Source organism: Dermatophagoides farinae, chromosome 9 (genome assembly GCF_024713945.1).
Source record: "Dermatophagoides farinae isolate YC_2012a chromosome 9, ASM2471394v1, whole genome shotgun sequence".
In the NCBI taxonomy this organism is placed as follows: domain Eukaryota; kingdom Metazoa; phylum Arthropoda; class Arachnida; order Sarcoptiformes; family Pyroglyphidae; genus Dermatophagoides; species Dermatophagoides farinae.
This window is the reverse complement of record NC_134685.1, coordinates 2873917-2897387: the sequence shown is the minus strand read 5'-3', so window position 1 is coordinate 2897387 and position 23471 is coordinate 2873917. Positions and strand designations below refer to the sequence as shown.

Here is a 23471-nt window from a genome sequence, read left to right as displayed (position 1 = left end):
TGGAATGTGTGTGTGTGTGTGTAGGTGTTTTAATTATATAATGATGATGATGATGATTATATCGTGACCAGGGATGATGATGATGGTGGTGGTGGTGGTGGTGGTGGGTCAATTTTGGTAAATTGTATGTATTGATTTTTGGTCCTTTGGACAATGAATTAGAATAATATATAAATTTTTTTTAAGGCTAAATTTAAAATTTTTTTTTTACATTTTTTTCAATTTTTTTTTCTTTTTGGTCGCTGTGATAAAATGTTGCTAACTTTGTAATGATAATGATGTTGGTGATGATGATTAAGAGGTGTGTGGCGTGTACACACACTTATTTTCCGGCCAAAATTTCTGTGAAAATTAAATTAAAAAAAAAAACGGAAATTTGATAAATTATTCGTTTTATTCAACAGTAAATTTTTTTTTTGGACTTACTTTACTTGAAAATAAATTCTCATGTTCGGTTGTTTTTTTTTGTGAGTGGGAGGGGTTGGCCATTTACCTCCGGAATTGAATTTTCGATGAATAAACGAATAAACAGCGGAAACGGAAACAGTGAAGAGCAAAAAAAAAAAGAATCTTTACAGTATGGGGGAAGCTAAAAGTCAATCAGTCAGCCAGTGTTATCGATTGATTATGTACAACCACATTCATTGACAACCATTTTTGGTAAATCAGCTTTAATAATATGATGATTTTGGTCAAAATATATTAATGAAATTGATGATAATTTTGTTGGTGCACAGCAAGGTGTTATTGATGCATATGGATTTTTAATACGATATTCTTCCAATACATGTGAATGAAAATATGCTAACATATCCGGTGTACGTAATTGTATACATTCACCCATACAATAATTTGCATGATAACCACGTGGATAAATAATCCAATCATTCCAGCCAAGCTCTTCAAAATTTACATATAATGATTGTTTACAACATTGTCGTATACCATCATCACAATTATATGCATGGCGACGATGACGACGTTTTGAACGAATTTTTGTTGTTAATACTAAAAATGGACGAAAATGTCTATGTTTTCGATGTTGACCTTTTCGTGATAATTTTTTTGTTGTTGTCGTTGTTTTTGATGATGAGTTTCTTAAATTATTATTATGATGATGATGATGATGGTGATAATGATTATGAAAATGATGATTAGAAAAGGTCGATATTATCGATTTTGAACTATTTCCACCATATTGTTGTTGTTGTCGTTGTTGTTGTTGTTTTCGTTGTTGTTGTGATTGTCGAACCATTAAGGTTGTCATATTTCCTAAATCAATACCTAACAGATCATTACATCCGGCACAATCAATCAATAATGTTAATTTATTCAAATGATCACCGGAAATGGATGCTGATTCATTATCGCCTTGAATTTGTGGTTGCTGTTGTTGTTGTTGTTGTGCCATTTCAAACCAATCACGAATAGATTGAGTAAGATTCAATTTAATCCAACCATGACGTAATGAATTTAAACGATGTGTAGCCAATAATTGAAATGATAATCGTTTTGGTGATTTAATATGATCATTATCATCATCATCAGTGGTTGTGGTTGTTGATGATGATTGATTTTGAAAAAATGGTGTTGGATAAACAGGTTGACCATAATCATCTGAATCATCATCATAAGATGATGTCGTAGTCGTACGTATAGTAGTTTGTGATGATGATGATGATGAACTATTCGTTACACGGAATATATAAAGTTTAACAGATTTTTTCAACACTTTCATTCGTGTTTGTTGATCCATACGATTCAATAGGCGACGATTTAATATTAAACGTAACCAAATTATTGCTTGTGATACATTTAATTTATAATAATTTTCCGGTGCCATTAATGTGACAAGAATATGGCCATTTATAATGCGTTCTATATGCAAGAAAAATAACGAAAAAAAAAGAAAAGAAAATTCAGAATTAGAATAACCATATATATATATATATATTGAACCAGAAATCATTTGTCTTTCTCTATTTCTCTTGATATATGCAATTCCGAATTATATCAGAAATTCTTGTCATTTGGATCGAACAATCATCAAAAACAAGAAATTTGCTATATATAAAAACTGATGTAATGTACCAAATACCCGGCAATGATGGTCAGAAATTTCATCAAGAAAAAAAAAGAAAGAACCAGAACCAGAACCAGAAAAAAAAGTTTACCATCACAACAACTACTACTGTGATTTCAGTCCAACTTTTTTTTTATTGACCAGAATGGAAATGATGACAATATTCTTCTTCCTTATTGAAGACGTCCAACAAACAACAACAACGACGACGACGACTCTGAATGACATTATTTTTGTGACTGGATTTTATTTATTTGTTGTTCTGATTGGTTAGTTTGAAAATTTCTGGGAATTATCGAATTCGGGTGTTTTTTTTTGGACCAGTAAAGAAAAAAAAATACAAAGCAAAACCGACATCCTTCAAGTTTTGTGTATTGCGTACACACACACACACACATAAAGTATATTTAAATTCTGACTAGTAAGTGATTGAGTGTGTGAGAGATGGGAATGCAAGAATCAACCGAACAACAACAACAACAATAACAACAACAATAGTGACTAGTAGTCATTTTTTTTTGTTTGTTTCTGGGACACAAAAAAAAATATTCCAAAGGGCCTTGAGAGAACAAAACAGAATTGTCGTTGCTAATAGTAGACAAGAATTGGAATTCAAAAGCCCTGGAACAGAATAAAATGAATATACCAAAAAAAATGGAAGAAAAGACACTTTTTTGTCACTACACAAAAAAAAAATAAAAACATTCTTTAATTCTGAATAGAATTGAAAAATGTTCAATCCAGTCCAATCCAATGAATGAATGAATGGATGGATGAAAACTATTAGAAAAGATTTGTCTGTGTGTGTATATGTGGATAGAAGTCATATCTTTTCATCCATAAGATGAAATAATGATTTATATTCTTTGCATTCTACAATTCTCTTTTTGTCCGTTTTTTTTTATTATTCATTTCATTTCGGGGTTAAATCTTTCACTTGTTCGTTTTGTTCGTTGCTGTTGTTGTTTGTTGGTTGGTCATGATTTTCTTTTTCGTTCGTTCGTTCGTTTTCGTTTGTTTGTTTGTTTGTTTGTCAACAATATATATTTACACCACAATGTGAGAGATAGAAAAAAAAACTTGTAATTTTTTCCCCATTTTGGCTACTACAACATTCTTTTCATTGAATGAATGAATGAATGGTTCACTGAATTGATGTTTAGTAGTAGTAGTAGCAGTAGGAATATTCTGTAGTCAGTAGTCATCAATTTGGTGTGTGTGTGTGTATGAGGAAAACAGAAACATTTGGCATCGGTTATTATTATCATTCATCGATATTTATTATTTCAAAATAATGATTGCAATATTTGAAGCAAATAAATAAATAAAAAAAATCTAGATTTTTTTTTCTTAATCAATGAATTGATCAATTTATTAGACAACAACAACAACAACAACAACAAAAAAGTCCATTATTTTTGTTTGAAATTGATGTCATGTGATTTACAAATTCATTTCATTTCGTTTTTCGTTTTTTTGTTTTTTTTTTTTTGTTTGTTAGTAGATTCGTCTATAGTGGACGATTATTATCCATCATCAATAAACACGCAAACAGCGAAAACAGAAAATGTGTCCTTGATCTTGGACAAGCAACCACCAACACCACCACCACAGTACTGATATATCAACTAGGAATGGTGGAAAGAAGAAGAAAGAGAAAAAAGTGGTAAAATTTCTTTTTCTTCTACTACATTCCATCGTCATCAATGAAAATCATAATTTTTAGGCCATTAAAAAAAATTTTTTTTGATGAGAAAAAAAAGGGTTAAATTTGTTAAAAAGGCCAAGGTTGTTGGTGTTGTTTTTTTCTGAAAAATTTTCTTTCATTTTTTTTACACACGCACAAACAAAAAGTCAAGATCCATTTTTCATCAAGTTATTCTGTTGGATTCAAATAATTTTTATTCAAAACTTTCCATTCAATTTGATTATCGATATCAATTTTTTCTGTGTGTGTAATCTGATCGATTTGATTGGATTCCAAAACGATTTGTAAAATGTGAATCGTCAATGATGATGATGATGATGATGATGATATCGAAAAAAAAACAGAATCAAATGAAACAAAGCCATTTTCATTTTCATTTTCATTTTAAAATTTCAGAAATTTCGTGACTTTTTTTTTGTTTTGACAAAACAAAATAAAATTTATTTGGCCATTGAACTTTGGCGAAGAATATGTGTGTGTGTGTTTTTTTTTTACTGGTTTCAATTATCAAAATGAAAACAAACAAACAAACAGAAAATTTGAAAAATAATTTTCAACGACAACCAACCAACCAACGCCGATGATGATGATGATAATAATAATTTCAAGGATGATGAACAAAAAAAAAACATTTCAAACTTGTCAACAACAACAACAACCAACAACCAACGACAACAACAACAACAACCAACAACCAACGACAACAACAACAACAACCAACAACCAACGACAACAACAACAACAACCAACAACCAACGACAACAACAACAAACGACAAATAAAACATTTCCGTCACATATAATTTTGTGTGTCGTGGTGAGGGGGAGTGAATTCGGGATTAACACTTTTTTTGTTGTTGTTCGGAAAAAAAAATTCATTGAAAAATCACATGTTCAACCAATAGAAACAAAAAGCGAAACGAAACCAGAAAAAAACACATCCAACGTCATTAGGGAGAGAGGGAGATAAGAAAAGAAAAAAACTAATGATAAACACGAATGAATGAAGTAAATATCAAATTAAATGAATGAAAATGGAAATGGAAATGAAAATATTACCGTAATGACACTATTATTAGCTATGAAATTAAACAAACAAAAAACAAAACAAAAAAAAGAGAGAATAACATGTGTGTATGGGTGTCGCCTACACGCATACCACGTGAGTTTTTTTGTTTTTTTTTTAATAGAAAACAAAATGATGATTATGATGATGATAATGAATAAATAGAAAAGTTTCATTCGTTTTTTTTTCGATATATAATTTTATAAAGTAGGTAGAAAATAACCGTATAAATAGCATGATGATTTATCCGGTTATATATGATACGATATATATATAATTTTTATTTTTATTATTATTTCAATCGATCAATCGATTCGATTGATTTGTTTGTTTGCAGTTGTTTGTTGTTGTTGTTGTTATTGTTGTTGTTTGACATCATCATCATGAATGTCACATGATGATGATAATGATATTGAATCGATTTCAATATATCGATTTTTTTTCCTGTTTCTCTATCGTCATCGAATGATGTTGTCGGGTTAAGAGGAATAAATCATGATGATGAAAATTAATTTGACAGCTGAAAAACAAAAATTTTTTTTTTTGCCCCAATTTTACCAATAAGAAATTCAAAGATCATATGCTACCGAAAACAAAAAAAAAATGAAAAGGTAATGCTAGGTAATGTTATAACAGCAACGAAATCAATCGAAGTTCATCTTTGCATAATTTATGACAATGAAAAATAAAAGTTTCAAAAACCCGAGAAAATGATCCAGAATGAAAATAAAAATTCTGATGAAAAACAATTAAACAAAAATTTTTTTTTTTTTGTACATTCTAGATTCTTATTCTTAATTCAATTCAATTGTACAATTTGACGTGGCTAGACAAAATTCATTTGATAAAAAAAAAAATTTTTTCTGTGCGGGGCCGAGAGGGACAGGGAAAAGAACATCATGAAAAATTAATTAAGCCACACACACACACACATGGAGATTGAGTGGGTAAAAAGAACCAAAAAAAAAATTGTCCACAACGATCGATATCATTCATTATAATGTTTGTTTGTTCCGTTATTTCATATCAAGGTTTTTGCCACCGACCAACCAACCAATCAACCAAACAACCATGCAGGCAGGCCTTGTATATAAACAATATAAAAAAAATGAAAATTGTCTGTGTGATTGATTCAAAATTGAGGAAATCGATACTACAATCGATACACATATATGAACAAAAAAACAATGAATCTAAAATTCTTATTGATCCTGATCAACCAAAAAAAAAAAAAAAAAAAAATGAAAATTAAATTCCATGAATTGACATTCGACACTAGACATGACAGAATTTTTTTTTATTATTATTCTTCGATGATGATGATGATGATAAGTCATTGATTGTCAAAATTGATTTATTTGAAAATGAAATCATTTCATTGGTGGTAGTGGTGGTAGTGGCGGTGGTGGTGGTGATTGTGGCTAGCGATATTAATCAATAGACGAAAAAAAAATTTGTTTCTCATCATCATCATCATTTTATCATTTTCAACAGTTATTTTTTTTTGTCCCCAGTGATTTTCCGAGTATATTACAAGGTCAATATGATTATAAATGGATTTGATTTGATTTGATTCGATTTTGTATTGGATTGGATTGGATTTATTCCAAGAATTTTTTTTTTACTCTCAGAGATAACAGCAGAAAAAAAACCTAGAACCTAGAAATCTGGTTTTCTTTTTCATTCATTCATTCATTCATTCAAAATCAAATTAAATTCAGATCTTGTGATTTTTTTTTGTTTGTTTGTTGTTTGTTTGATCCATTTGATCCATTTGATCATCAAGTACCATTTTTATGCATACACACACACACACGTGAATATGTGACAATTTTATTTCATTTAAAATTCAACGGAAAACAGAAAAATTTTCAAAAAAAAAACCGAAAAAAAACCATTGCTCATGTACTTCCGAAGTTTTTTTTTCTCTTTTTCTGATTAATCAACAAACACACACACACGCATTTGATATACAAGTGTAACATTGTAGCTGATATAAAATTAAAAAAAAAACAGCAACAGAGGCCAGCCAAAAAAAAACATCAATCAAGCATCAATAAGGATGGCTATCAAATATGGTGATTGTGGCTAGCGATATTAATCAATAGACGAATAAAAAAAATTGTTTCTCATCATCATATCAATTTTATCATTTTCAACAGTTATTTTTTTGTTTCCCCAAACATTTTCCGAGTATATTACAAGGTCAATATGATTATAAACTCATTTGATTTGATTTGATTCGATTTTGTATTGGATTGGATTGGATTTAAAAACAAGAAAATCTCCTTTACTCTCAGAGATAACAATGGAAAAAAACCTAGAACCTAAAAATCTGGTTTTCTTTTTCATTCAATTCTTCCGTCAAAATCAAATTAAATTCAGATCATGTGATTTTCAATCAGTACTTATTTAAGATTGGCAAGTCATCCTCCCCATTATGCCCATCCGGTCGTGATATTCAATGTCGACCATGTTCTTTTATCATGCACACAATTTTTCTGATATGAAACCTTTTCTCAAATTCAAAAGATTGTATAGCAACCAAGAAAAATTTTCAACAAAAAAAACCGAAAAAAGAACCATTGCTCATGTACTTCCGAAGTTTTTTTTTTCTTTTTCTGATTAATCAACAAACACACACACACGCATTTGATATACAAATGTAACATTGTAGCTGATATAAAATTAAAAAAAAAACAGCAACAGAGGCCAGCCAAAAAAAAAATCAATCAAGCATCAATGAGTGTGAGAGAGGGAAAAATAAAATGAAGACATACAATTCAAGGAAAATCAATGAATGTTAAACATATAGAAACGAATAAAAAAAAAAGAAATTCACAAGAAAAAGTAAAAGCAATCTATGGATCTAATGCAATACATCATTGATAACTCGATACATCGATCATGACGCTTATGTGATGATCGAACGCATACACACACACACACACACATTATCGCGATTGATCGATTTAATATCGATGAAAGAGAAAAAAAAATTATGCAAAAAAAATAAACCAAAAAAAAAAAAAAATAGAAAATTTTCCACGCTAAAATCAATCTTACCAACCAACCAACAACAACAACAACAACAACGACAACGACAACAGCAAAAAAAAAAACAAATAAAAACAAAACAACATAAAAAAATGTACAAATCGAATCGATTGATCAAATTGATTGAATCAATAATAATAATAAAAAATTTTACGAAAAATCAATTCAATTCCATCGATCGAACTGAATTAATCTTGATTTTTTTTTTGAAAAAAAATTGGAAATTTTAATTTTAATGAAAATTAATGTTGCTATGGGGAGGCGACATTCAGAAAAAAAACACGCGTGAACACACCCAATTTGTGGAAAACGCACACACACACACACCTGTTTCTCCAATGTGATGATTATTATAAAATGAAATTATCATGCACACACAAGTTCACGCACATTGGTTGGTTGGTTGATTTTGGTACAACGACCTCATTTATACGCAAGGACAGACCAAATATCACGAAATTTTTGTCATCACGATCATCATCATTCGATCCAAATATAAACAGATTGTGAAAAAAAAAATACAGCAACAGATTTCTTATGGACCAAAAGTAATAATTTTTTGCCAAAAAAAAAAAAAAAAAAAAAAATTTAGGCTTGGCACATATCATCATCAACAAATCAACAAAGAGAAACATCATCATGCAATGATCATCATATATCTCTCTATATCCATGTCCGGAAACTGAAATTTTCATCGTTCAGATATAGAAATCATGTTTTTTTTTCATGCCACCACCACCCCCATTACCACCACCACCATCATCAACAGATAAACAGACAAAAAAAAATGAGAGTGAAAATAAAATTTAAAAAAAAAAAATATTGAGAGGCGAAAATCCAGTGAGAAAATCAAAAAAAAAAAAAAAAAATTTTTCAATCAACCCCCACCGTTAAAAAAAATACTGTAATCTTTTTTCTTTTCTTTCTTTCTTACTAAAATGAAATCCAAATCATCGATGATGATAATGATGATAATGACATGAACATGTCATGTCAAAGGTCAACTGGATAAAATTGATCATCATCATCATCATCATCATCATAGTGATGTTGATGATCAAGATAAATTATCAATCGTGATGGATAAATTAACTTTTTTGGATTGGAATTATACGGGTAATAGTTGATCGGCTATAGTTGTAGTTGTAGTTCGATTTGTTCCATTTGAAACAACAACAACAACAACAACAATGAAATAAAAAAAAAGCAAAAATGGAAAAAACAAAAACAAAAACAAAAATTTTCAATGAATGAATGAAAAGAATTGGCCATCATCGATCATCATTATACAATGAGTTTTTTTTTCTTGTCTGAGGGAAATTTTTTTTATATTTTATATTTAAAGTCAAAGTCTTGAAATTTTTTTTGTTTTGTTTCTTTCTTTTTTTTTTGATCTAAATCTAAAATGATTGATTCTTCATTTTTTTGTTGTTGTTGTCGTTGTTGTTCAAAAGTTTACCAAGGAATCAGAATATTCTGTAAAAGTCAGTCTCTTGGTGGACAAACGAGATTGTCAAAACAACAAAACAATTAAATAAATAAATAAACAACAAAAACAAAATGAAAAAAACGAACTGAAACTGTTTTTGTTTTTCTGTTTCTGATAATGAAAATATGTTTTTTGTGCTGTGTGTGTGTGTGTACAAATAGCATGATTTTTTTTTCGTTTGTTTGTTTGTTTCTAGACAGACAATAATCACATTTATGGATTATGACGATGATGATGATGATGATGATGATGATGATGATGATGATGATGATGATGATGATGATGATGATGATGATGATGAATGTCTAGACAACAATCATTATCATTCAATACACGGTAAATAAACTCTACCACAACAATGTTCAGGTACAATGCGGTAAATAACAGCAACAACAAACAAACAAACAAGAAATAAAAGCAGAAAAGTTGAAATGAAATCCCACTAGACAATCCCGAAAATGAAAATGTTTCAACAAAAATGAATTACCCAGTATGGTATTCGGTTATTATCAATGATGATGATGATGATTGTCATAAAAGTTGACCTTTTAAAATCAGAGACACATATCATTGTTTTTTTTGGAAGGGGGGAATGGGACAAAGAATTTTCATTTGTTTTGTTTAAAATTCAATTAAATTATCACTGATTATTTATTGGAATAGAAAAAAAAAACAGCAAGAATTTGAAATTCTTCATTTCCGCATCAATTTTAAATGATGAACAAACAAAAAATTCACTTTCAGTTATTCATTTCATATCATTGAATCTAAATGATAATGGATTGAATTGACAAAGAATTTTATGAATAACATACACACACAGACACACACATATATTCTATTCCGGAACATTCTGTTTTCATCATCAAAATTCTATATGAGTTTTTGTTGTTGTTGTTTTATTGTTGTTGTTTTTATTTGTTTTTTTTACTGTTATAGCATAAATATATGGCTACTATAAATGAAAACAACAACAACAACAACAACAACAACGACAAAAACGATGACAATGACGACGACGAAATTAATTACACAAATACAATGGCCAGATTCATATCCAATTTGTTTGAAATGATATAAAAAAATCGATATTCTCTCAATATAATCGAAATTGATATTCATCAAATCAATTTTTTTTTTTGAATACTAGGTCAGATGATTGTTTTTCATATTTGTTTTGTTTTGATTTGGTTTCTAGACCTTCATATATGACCACATGAAACACATTTACGTAATCCAGTAATGAAAAATTGTTCCATAAACAACAACAACAACAACAACAACAATGACAACAACAACAACAAAAATCAGACAACAACGATAATGACAAACCATGGATCATCAATAATCCAGTGATTATTTTTGCTGATGAATTGGTATTTTTTCACATTGGCTCTATTCATCATCATCATCATCATCATAATCATTTATGAATGACCCCCATTTCCGATATTTCGATTTTTGAGAACAAAAAAAAAAAAATTCAGATCAATAATAACGATTTCAGAAAACTAAAACTCCGATTTATATTATATGATTATTATGATCCATATTTCAATGTATTCAACGAACAAAAAAATTTTTTTTTTTTTTGTTCCAGATAAAAAATTTTTCTTCTTTTTTTTCTGTCTACCATGGTTTTCTTTCTTTTTTTTCGTCTTGTTTTTTTCTCTGTTGTAAATGATGATGATGATGATTTTTTTTTTTTTTTTTTGATTCCTAGAAGAACTCGGAACGCAAGGCGAGAATGACAAATTATCATTTGTGGAGAAAAATCATCATCATCATCATCCATTGTATTTTATTTTGTAGAGAGAAAAAACATTACATCATGTTTCAAATGAAGAAGAAAAAAGAGTTGCAGTTTTGAAAACATATCATCATCATCATCATCATTATGGTGATGATGATAATCGATATTTTCTTTTTCCAGGGCAACCATATTTCATTGCTCTTTGAATAACAAAAAAAAAATGAAATGAAATGAAATGAAATGATCGCATATTAGCTTCAATTCAATAATTTTTCACCATTTTTTTTCCAACTAGATGAAAAATGATATCCAGAAATGGATAATCATCATCATCATCACCTTGTAATGAAAATTTGTATTTAAAATTCGTTCAACCTCACCACCAATTGATTCACATACGATCATCATGATCATAATAATTAAGAAAAAGACGAAGAAGAAGAACGTCCATTTTGATATATAAAAATCATTGCGTTGGTGTTTACATTTAATGAATGTGGTGGTTGTGGTGGCGGTGGCGGTGGTCGTATTGGAAAGTTTTCCATTTTCAAAAGTCTAGCCACATTTTTTTTCGCACAATTAATTATTATGTAACAGAAACATCCAAATCAAATGAAATGATCTGGATATTCAATTCATTTGTTGTTGTTGTCGTAGTCGTTGTTGTTGTTGTTGTTGTTGTTGTTGCTGTCGGTTTGCCTAATTCAACAATCACCAGACATCATCATCATCATATGGATGGAAAAAAATACACCTACACAGAATTACGATATGTTTTCATTTTGGAATTTTAATTTTTGTTTTTCGTTTACCTATACAATAACAACAACAACAACAACAACGCCATCATCATGTCCTTGTTAGCCAAATGGATACATTTCCATTGTGTTTTTTGTTGTTTTTTGTTTTTGTTTTATTCAAATCAAATGAAATTCAGAATAACAAAAAAAAAAAAAAAAAAAAAAAAAAAAATTCTGATTTTAATATATGCAGGTTGTATGTGTTTTTGTTTGTATATGAGAAAATTGAAATTTGAGAATTTAATCAAACAAATGAATGAATGAATGAAATTTTTTTTTCTGTTTTGATACATTTACATTTAAATTGCCGCTACATGTAGCAAACAAACAAATAATACATACACAAAAAATACAGGTAGTAATAGTAAAAGGTATCAAACATTATCATCATTCATTCATTCATTCAATCAATTTGTTTTACAAAATCTGACTTTTTATCTTTTTTTTTTTTTTTGTTTCATCCATCAAACGATGATGATTGAGATTATAATTAAAGGTTTCGTAATCGCATATGTTGTTGTTGATGATGATGATGAGGATTTTTTTTTTGGTTTTTGGTTTATTTTTGCTTGCTTGCTTGCTTTCATTCATTTATTTCTTTATATGACAATCACATCATTGATCAACATCAATGATCATTGTCCTTTTTTTTTTGTTTTTCTTTTGGTTGGCCTATGAGAAGGCAATGTACTAAAAACACAGCAGCAACGACGAAAAGAAAACAGCAACAACAGCAGCAACCATCGATTTTATATTCGTGCTTGTTGCTATGTGTGTATCTGCAGATGAATGAATTTTGAATTTTTTATTTTGATTTTTGGCTTGCTACTGTAGCCAGTAGTGAAAAACATTTCAGCAGCAGCAGCAGCTGTTTTTTTTCACATTTTGGTTGTCATAAAATCGGTCTAATCCAAATCCAAAACGAAAATCATCATTGGATATTTGTTGAAAGAACAAAAAACAACGAAAAAAAATTCATGGAAACAAACCTATGACATGCGTATGTGTCAAAATATGAAACCAAAAAAACGAAAACAGTAGCCATAATGAATGAAACTGAAAAATTTTGTTTTACAGAGAAACAAAAAGAAAAAAGATATGAATGAAACAAACAACAACAACAAATCATCATCATCATCATCAACAACTTTGCGGATGATTAACCACTTGTGTGCACTTTGTGTGTGTGTGTGCGTGAGTGAGAACTGAACAAATTTTCTATTTCAAATTCAATGAAAATCATGCAGTTCATACGGTGAACAAAAGAACGAGAGAGAGAGAGAGAGAGAGAATCTAAACAATCGATGTTAATTAATTGATTTTAATCAAATTATAATCTATTATTATTATTATTGATTTAAAAAAACAAAACAAAAAAAAATTCTGATATATTCGAGTAAATGAATGAATAAAATTCCTTGGAAATTCATTCATTCATTCATTCACAAATGATGATTCACAAAAGATCAATTCTCACGACACACACACACATATATATGTAGCACTAAAAAAAAGTGAACAAAACCAAAAAAAAAAAAAAAAAAAAAAAAAAAAAAGAGATAAACACTACCAATCCTTTCACGCTATCTTTATCTCTTTCTCTCTCTTTCTGGATAAAAAAAAAATCATCATCAAACAACAACAGAAACAATCATTTTGTATCATGACAAACATCATTCATCATCGATGATGATGATGAAGACGACGACCACCCTCACCATCATCATCATCATTTGTTTCTATGACGTTAAATACAAATTGCGAAAACAGGAATATTTCAGACACACACACACAAAAAACGAAACATTAAGGATTGCCCAACAACAGAAACAAACAAAAAAAAATTCAATTTTCAATTCTGTATATAGGATTGTGTGTGTGTGTGTGTGTGTGCTGTGTTGTATTTGTTCATCATCATTATCATTATCAAAAAAAGAATGTTGATGCAATGAATTTGTAAAACAAAGAAAAACTTACCCGGTTCAGCAAAAATAATTATCTCGGATGTTTTACCAAAATATTCATCATTCATATTATTCATATTATAGTCATTTTCATCATCATCATCATCGTTATCATCATAATCATCTGCATCATAATTATCATCAACATGATCAAATGTATCGATTTCATTTGTATCATTATTATTATTCATGACTGAATTTGTGTCATTTAACAATGGTGATGATGATGATGATGATGATAAACTGCTGCCACTATTATTTTCACGTTTACGATGTCGTCGATGACGGCGTTGTTGTTTTTGCATTTGTAAATTTGTCGATGTCGTTGTTGTTGTTGTTATTGTTGTTGACATTCGTCCATAACGATTATGTTTACGTTGATTATTACGATTCTTTCGTGAATATAATTTATTCATCATTGCCATTCGATGTATTGATGATCGACCATGAATATGATCTAATTTTGCTTTACGTATAATTTCTAATGCCTCTTCACGTGCCAATTCATTCATACCGGTTATATTTGGCCGATATTCAAGATTTAATTTGGATAAAATTTGTTGTTTAATTGCATCCAATTTTAAATGTTCAGCCTGTGTACGATTTAATTTTAATCGACAATTCGGACAGCTAGCATCATCATCATCACCACCATCGTTATTCGAATGATTTAAAGAATCACGTGCCTGTTGTTGTTGTTGTTGTGCACGTTCGAATGGAAATAAACGATCATGACGATGATAAGGCGATACAGATATTCTAGGCTGCTGCTGCTGTAATGATGACAATGATTGTGATTGTTGTTGTTGTTGTTGTTGTTGTTGATTCTGTTGATGACGATGATGATATGGTGATGATATTGTAGCCGATACAATTAACATTGGAATAGGAAATACATTGATATTGGTCATTGTTGTTGTTGCTGTTGTCGTGGTTGTTGTTGTTGTTGTTGTTGCCATAATTCTCATAATCATCATCATCAAATCGGATGAGAATAATGTAAATAGGAAAAAAATTATCCAACAAAATTTTCGAATAGTAAACAATGGTGGTGATGATGATGATGATCTTGATGATGGGGTTTTTATCGATAGTATCGATGTTCTATTTGAATTTGTATTTATAGAATAAGAAATGGAAGAGGATGATGATGATGATGATGATGATGATAATGATGATGATCGTGTGGATGATAATGACGATGATGATGATGATGATGAACATCTTTTTGGTATCAAAAAAGAATTATGACAACAACGACGATGACAACAATCATGATTATGATTGTCTATTTTGTTGAATGTAGTAGAAGACCTCGTCGTTCTTGTTTTCGTTTTTGTTGTTGTAATTGTCTTCTTCGTCTTATTTTTTGTCTTCATCATCATTGATGACATTGTATTGTTGTTGTTGTTGTTGATCGATGTCAACAACAATTCTGTTGTAGAGGTCGTATTGGCCAGTGTCATGGCCATTTTTTGAAATTTTTTTCCATTATTTTCATTCGATGATGATGGTGATAATGAATCTTGATTATCATTGTTGATCACAGCTTGAATAGATAATGTTGTTGGTATCATTTCATTATAAATATTGTTGGACCTTGTTGTTGTTGTTGTTTTAATTGGATCAAATTTTAATTGACTTGTGTTATGATGATGATGATAAAATTGTTGATGACAACCTGATGATGATGATGGTGGTGACAATTTTTGATGATAATCATTATTATTATTATTATCATCATCATCATCATTATTATGATTATAATTTGATAATTTTAAAAAATTTAAATTTGGATTGAAAATTAAAAATTTTTTCAACAATTGTATCGATGATGGATCAATCGATAATGATCGATGATGTTTATGATGATGATGCTGATGATGATGATGATGATGGTGATGATGTTGATGTTTTTGGTGATCATGTGGAATCATTTTCTCTTTCATTCAATGGAATACTATAATTTAAAAACAAAGGAATGAATAGAATTATGTCAAATTCCTGTGAATAGGAATGGCAAGAATTTCGAACAGATAACAGCAGCAACAACAACAAAAAAAAAAAACGAAAAAAACCAAGTTTTATGACAATTCTGTATTCTGTGTTCTGAATTCACACACACACACACACGTACCGGAATCGTATCAGATTTATTTCCAAGAAATATTTGGATTCTTTTTTTTAATTCTTCGTTTCGTTTGTTCAAGAACAGAATGTGAAATTCAAAATAAATTCTATATATAAATGAAAAAAAAATCATGCTGAGATCAAATTTTGAATGAGTGAATGAATGAATGTCAATTTTCAGAGATCTAATTGTTGAAACAATGAACAATGAAGAAACAAAAAAACACGCACAAAATTCAAATTTTCAAAAAAAAATCGGAAAAAAAATCGTTGTCGTCGTCGTGGTTTCAAGTGGATTTAAAATAAAAATGAAAATGAAAATGAAAATGAAAAAACACGCACATTGATTGGAATATACCGTATTAATGAATGAATGAATGAATGAATGAATGATGATAAATAGACGAAATCACTGTGTGAACATTATCACTTATTTTATTTTATTTTTTTTTTGGTGTTGAGATATCAAATTTTTTCATTTCATTTCATTCTTTGGTTGTAGCTAGGGCGTGTGTGTGTGTGTGTGTTTGTCTGATTTGGTGATAATACTTTCACATATATATATCAAATATATATATTAGATCACATAACAGGAAAGAAACATCTTTTATTTTGTGATTGATCTTTCTTCTTCTTCTTCTTCTTCTTGTTTTTTTTTTTTTTTTTTTTTGGTCGTTAGACGTCCGCAGCCATCGTCGAATTTGCCGTATACACTGAATTGATAATGATTTTGCCGGTCCTTTTTATACTAACAGCAAGAAGAAGAAGAAAATGAAGAAGAAAAATAATAATTTTTCAGCCATAAAGATAGCAGCGTTGTATGGTATGAAACATGTATTTTGTGTGTTTTATATTTCTCTTCTCTTCTCTTTATTTTTTTTTGCGCTTCGCAGAAGAACAGACCAATACCACCAATAGAACTGTTGATGATGATGAAAACGACGACAACAACGACGACGAAGCAGAAGTCAAGTTGAATGTTGTTGTTGTTGTTGATGTTTTTTCTTCTTCTTTTTTTCTAGATAGATAGATAGATAGATAGATGGATGGATGGATAGATCATCATAAATATTATGATAGATAGATTCAATTGTTCCATTTTCATTGATCATTGATGAAAATGGAATATTCTAAATATCGATAGTATTGATCGATAGAATCGATTCTTGTGTTTGTTTTTTTTTTGTTTCATTCGAAAATTGCTACAGTATCAATTTTTGTAATAATTTGTGTATCTGTCTAAATTTTTTTGTTGTTGTTGTTGTTTATGCCCCAAAACTGACTTACTGACTGAATTATGTTGAAATATTGATGTTGATGTTATAAAAAAAAACAAAAACAACAACGACGACGACAACAACAACAAATGAGATTAGATTAAAAGAAAAATTCGAGAAATAGATAAAAAGAGAGAAAAATGTCAGAAAATGAATGAATGAACCTTGTATTTATTACTTTTTCCTTATTTATCATTTTTTTTTTTTTTGATTGATTGATTGATTGAATATATCAGCAGAAGCAGTGGTAAAAATTAATGATGAAGAATATTTTATTCATTAAATTGTAAACTAACGGTATTGTGTACTGTGTGAAAAAAAAGTGAAGAATAAGATTTTAAAAAAAATGATACATTTTTTTCGTCTGTAGTAAAATGTGTGTTTTGTCTGGATTTTTTTTTTTTTTTTGTTGTTTTGTTGTCAAACAAAAAAACATTTTCATTACGCGTGCGTGTTGATTTCATTTCATTTTTTTGTAGCAATTTGTTTACAATTTATGCAAAAACAAATTCTTTTTTTTTTTTTTTTGTCTGATTTAATCAGAACAAACTAAACATCAGATATATTCACACAGGTTCTCTGTCAACAATGTTTTGAATTGAATTCATCATCGTCATCATCCTGTTTTTTTCTGTGTGTGTTTCGAGGTTATATTCAGTGCTGAAACGAAATTTTTTTTTTTGCTCTTGAATTTTCAAAATAGATAGACAAATAGATACACACATGTTTTTTTTTGTTTCGCTGTTGCCAACCAAACAAAGATGTAACAAAACAACAAAAAAATAGCACTTTTTGAGCATGCGCATTCTCACAAAACATAATTGTATACAATTTGTAGCCAATTTAAATTTACCAACAAATTTTCATGTTCAAATGTTGGCCAATTGTTGATTTTTTTTTTGTTTTGTTTTTTCATACATCATCGATCATTCTGATCAAATGACAAGCATGATTATCATCATCATCATCATCATCGATTAATGGATTAAGGATTTTTTTTTTAAGAAGAAGAATTTCTGTTCTGTTTTGTTTTGTTTTGTTTTTTTTTCTTGTTGGCCACTGTCTATTACTACCTGTATATACCTGTTATATATATATGTTGTTATCATGTTATACATGATGGGCAGACATGAACAAAATAAAATAAAAACAAAAAAAAATTAACAAATAGTGATTAAAAACCATTGATTTTAATCACTGTTTGCCAATTATTTTAATTTTTTCTTTTTTTTTCGTTTTTTTTGGCCAGACTTTAGTTATAAATCAAAAGCTATTTATAACACAAAAGATAGAAAGAGAGAGAGAAACTTGAATGAATGAATCGTAATCAGAATCAATATCAATCAATTTGTAACCGAATATATTTTATTTTATAATTCGATTAAATATTCTGTTTATTGATGAATGAATGAATGAATGAAAAATTAAAGCTGTACGCCCAATTCATTACGGTGGTGGTGGTAATGGTGGCGGTGGTAATGGTGGCGGTGGTAATGGTGGCCGCCAACCATATGTCTTAATTACAGGTTACTGGCAAAAAAATTTTTTTTTTTCATTCAATGATTTCCATTTGATAAATATCAGTGTGTAGCATGTGTTTTTTTTGCTGTTTTTGTTTTTTTTTTGCTGTTTTGGTTTGAAATTAAATATATGATGAATAATAAATGAAAGAATATCCGGTGTAAAAGAAATTTTCATATCGATAAACGATATAAATTCGGGTTGGCCAATTAGCCATCGATTCATTTATTCATTCATTCATTCTGATTGATTCTGGTTTACGTTCGATCATTCACCAAATGATGATGATGATGATGATGATGAAAACGTGTAAACCATCCTTGAGAATGAAAAACAACAAAAATCAGACAATTTAAGAGCAAAAATCACATTCAATGTGTCGGTGTGTGTGTGTGTGTATGTTTTAATGATCAAGAAAAATTTTTTTCATTTCATTTCATTCTTCCTTCATTTGATTTAGAACAACAACAACAACAACAACAACAACAAACTTCAGGCAATCATCAAATCAAGTCACTAATGATGATGATGATGATGCACCAATGCAAAATTAGCATACAAAAACACTTACATTATTTTCATTAACCAAACACATACAGAGAGAGAGAGAGAGAGAGAAAAAAAAAGTAAATTTTTTTTTGTGGCAAAAAAAATATGAAAAAAATCCAACAACAACAACAGCAACAATAACAACAACAAAGTAATAAGATTGGACAGAAAGAAAAATTGGATACATTTTACTTGTATCCATCTGTTCGTTCACTGTATCATGAAAATCCAATACATGATGATTGGCTACAAACACACATATACAAGCACACGCACAAAATAATGATGTTGACAGATAAAAATGAGCATCATTATTATAACGATGGCTCATCATCATCAACATCGTGGATTAATGTTTAAAGCATCCATGCATATTGCATGAGACACAAAATGAATAACAAAAAGAAAAAGAAGAAAAAGGATTCAAACCCAGCGAAAAAGAGAGAGAGAAAACAAAAAAAAACAGAATCGAAATGGAAAAATTATCACTACAGCTCTATTTTCTTGTTGTTGTTGTTGTTGTGGCTGTTTTCCATTGTTTTTTTGGTTTGTATTCTTAATTGATTGAATTTGAATTTGATTATTACAATTCTCGATCAAAGTTCATAGAATTTCTGGGTGTGTATATGTAATACATACATACAGACAGACAGACAATGACACCAAAACCACTTGGTAACCATCAAAAAAAAAAAAAAAAAAAAAAAAAAAAAAAAATTCATTTTTTGAAAAAAAACAACAAACAAAACAAAAACCAATTGAAGATTCATTGAACCACCATCATCATCATCATCCATCATCATCATCATTATCGATAGATATTGGTGTCTTGATTATGATGATGGGCGTTGGTGGTGTTGGTTTCTTTTGTTTTGTTAAAACACCAAATAATGGCAACTAAAAAAAAAAAAAAAAATCTTAGCCAACAAAGACATTAAAATAAATGACACATTTATTATGGTGTGTGTGTATGTTTCAAATGATAACCATGATGATGATAATGGGTTACAATGTAGCCAAAAATGGCAATGATATGAATGACAATTATGTGTGAACAAAAAGAGAATTGAAAATGTATCAAAACAGCAACAACAACGATGAAATTCGCTACATTTGAATTTGTATCCAAAATATATAAAAATTACATTGCTACAAAATGATAAACGTGAATGTGGTAAATTCATTTATAACATTATTTTTGTTAAGCTTGATGATGATGATGATGATGATGAAAAAGTTCAATTTTTGATACATTAAATTTTTTTTTTCATCATCATTATTCTTTGATGGAATCTGATGATGATGATGATCATTGTAAAGAGAATACAAATGATATGGTCTCTAACACTGCCCTAATGGTGACAACTGATGATGACGATGACGATGATGATGATTGAAATAAATGCATCAAAATTTGCCAAAAAACGACATTGATAAATGTCAAATGAAAAAAAATTTTCTCTATGTTTTGTCCTAATGATTCATACAACATTTACAAGCGAAATTAATTTTTTTTTTTTGCGTCAAAAAACAAAAATGACGTGTACAACGTTAATGATAATGATGATACACACACATGCAAGCAAGCACTGTAGTGAACCAAAAAAAAAAACCCAGACACATTATCATTATGATCAAACAGAGAATGAAAAATATGTATCAATTTGCTGTTGTTACAAATTTTTTTTTTCGATACATTTATTTCGTTACATTACCCCTTTAAAAAAAACTGACACTTTTTTTTCTGAAAAAAAAAATTCAAAATCCTTCACTATATGAATAAAAAAGATTTATTTAAAAGTATCATTGACCTATGGTCCTTTTTTTCTTTTTTAACCCTTGGTGTGTGTGTGTGTGCGTTTTTTTTTGTTTTTTTTTTTTTGATAATTCCAATTTTTTTTTTGTTTTTGTTTTTTCTTGTTGTAAATCGGTCTGGAATTTTTTTTTTCGTTTTGTTTTTGTTTTGTTTTCGTTGGTTGATGAGATTCATAATGAAAGATTTTCAACAGAAATCATTATCATTATCATCAAATGTATAAGAAACACATTTGATGATGATGATGAATGTAGCCATTTTTAGCCATTTCTTGGTCGTCGTAGTCGTTGTTGTTAATATACATTGTTGTTCTATTTGATTAAAAACGTTTGCGTTTTTTTTTTGGTAAAATAAAGAATGAAAATCATTTTCAATTTTTGTATACACACACACACACACACAATATATATATATAAATTGTCGACAATCAAGTACAAGTCAATCATTCATAATGATTTTTTTTGGTTGATTTTTTTTTTCTTAATGATAATGATCATCATCATCGTCGTCGTCGTCGTTGTCCAACGTCATTTGTTTTTTTTTCTGGTTATAATTTAAATAATGATAATATTCGTTTGAAGAAGAAGAAGAAGAAGAGGAAAAAAAATCAAAAAATCAAAACTCACACAAAAAAAAAATAGAAATATGGTCCAGCCCTTACACATTGTGTTTGTGTAACAAGCACCATCATCATCATCAGTGGATAAATACAAAAAAAAAATTTACAAATGTATATCTGTTATATTATTGAAATAATTTTCACATTTATTAAATGACTAAATCATCATCATCATCATCATCAATATAATGATGATGATGATGAAAAATGCAACAATAACAAATTGGATTTAATAGCAAAAAAAAAAAAATATTTGTGCGTGTGCGTGTGCGTGTAATCAACATGGTTACATTCTTTGATGATGATGATGATGATGATTATGATACATTTGGCTACATTTAAAGATATTAGAAAAAAAAGGATTGGTGGTATTAATTTTTTTTTTTTTTTTTTTTTTGGATAACTAATGAGTGTGTGTGTGTGCATTTTGTTGATGATGATGATCATCAACTTGATCATGGTGTGGCAAGAAAAAAAATTGATACAAGAAAATTAACCAAAAAAAAAAACTCAGTGATTAATGGATACATTTTTTTTCCAAAATGAAATTTTTCTATTTTGATTAAAAAACAACAGCAACAGCAACAACAACAACAACAATAAAATGTTTTGGATCGATAAAATCATCATGATCATTAATGTGTAAAAAAAAATGGATACAAAATTGCAACAAAGAACATTGATCAAGGATAAATCAATTATTATTATTGATTTCAAATAATGAAAAACACTCGAAAAAATGAAAAAAAATTTTCAAATAATCATTTCCAACCGTGGCCACTGGATGGCGACACGTAGTCAAGAAAAAAAAATTTCAAAAAAAAAATTAAAAATGCCTTCACACACACATCAAACAAACACAAAATGATTTCCATTTTCATAATCAGAAATTGGTAAATGAAAGCAAAAAAAAATAAAAAAAAAATTCTCATCAACATCAGCCAGTCAGCCGAAATCAACTGATGGCTATATAGCAACAAAAAAAAATTACCGAGAAAAAAAACCAGACAACAACATTAAAAAAAATGATTTACTTACCCTTTCATGTTTGTTTGTTTTTTTTTTGCCTTTGAATCCATGATGAATCAAACACCAGATTTGATGATCAAAAAAAAAAAAAAATTATCATCACCATCATCATTCATAATCATAGTTGATGGTAACAAAATAATCAAATGATGAAACAAAAAATAAATAATCTCTATATATTCAGGTCATATGAATGAATATAGAAAATCAACCCGATCATTTTCATTATTTTCACCATGATGAATTTGATGATGGTGATGATGATTTTTTTGTTGGTTTGGTTGTACATTTGGTTATTATTTATTTTTTCTGAATGATTTAATCATTCGTTGATTATTTAATGGTCTAGTGACCTAGATTTAATGATAATGCGTGTGTGTGTGTGCATATTTGGCCAATAGACAATAGTATCAAGACATTTTTCCTTAGAAATTTGTCTGATCAATATTATGAATCAATTGTGTACCACCACCACCAACACCACCACCAATCATCATCATCATTGTTTAGAGTCGCCAAGATGATGACAACAACCAAATTAAAAATCATGGAATTTCATCAGCTGTGTGTGTGTGTGTGTGTGTGTATGTTTGACCTTTGACCGTTAATAT

At 28.9% G+C, this 23471-nt stretch overlaps 1 protein-coding gene across 1 annotated transcript; it reads right to left on the bottom strand.

Moving 5' to 3' along the window:
• Positions 1-238: 238 nt before the first annotated feature.
• Positions 239-16764, bottom strand: LOC124497524 (uncharacterized). The gene is made up of 3 exons (XM_047061186.2): positions 13933-16764; positions 427-1878; positions 239-342 (listed from the first exon to the last, which is right to left on the bottom strand). Exons 1-2 carry the CDS (start codon positions 15866-15868, stop codon positions 626-628), a joined length of 3189 nt encoding a protein of 1062 aa, XP_046917142.2. The 5' UTR covers positions 15869-16764; the 3' UTR covers positions 239-342; positions 427-625.
• Positions 16765-23471: the final 6707 nt, after the last annotated feature.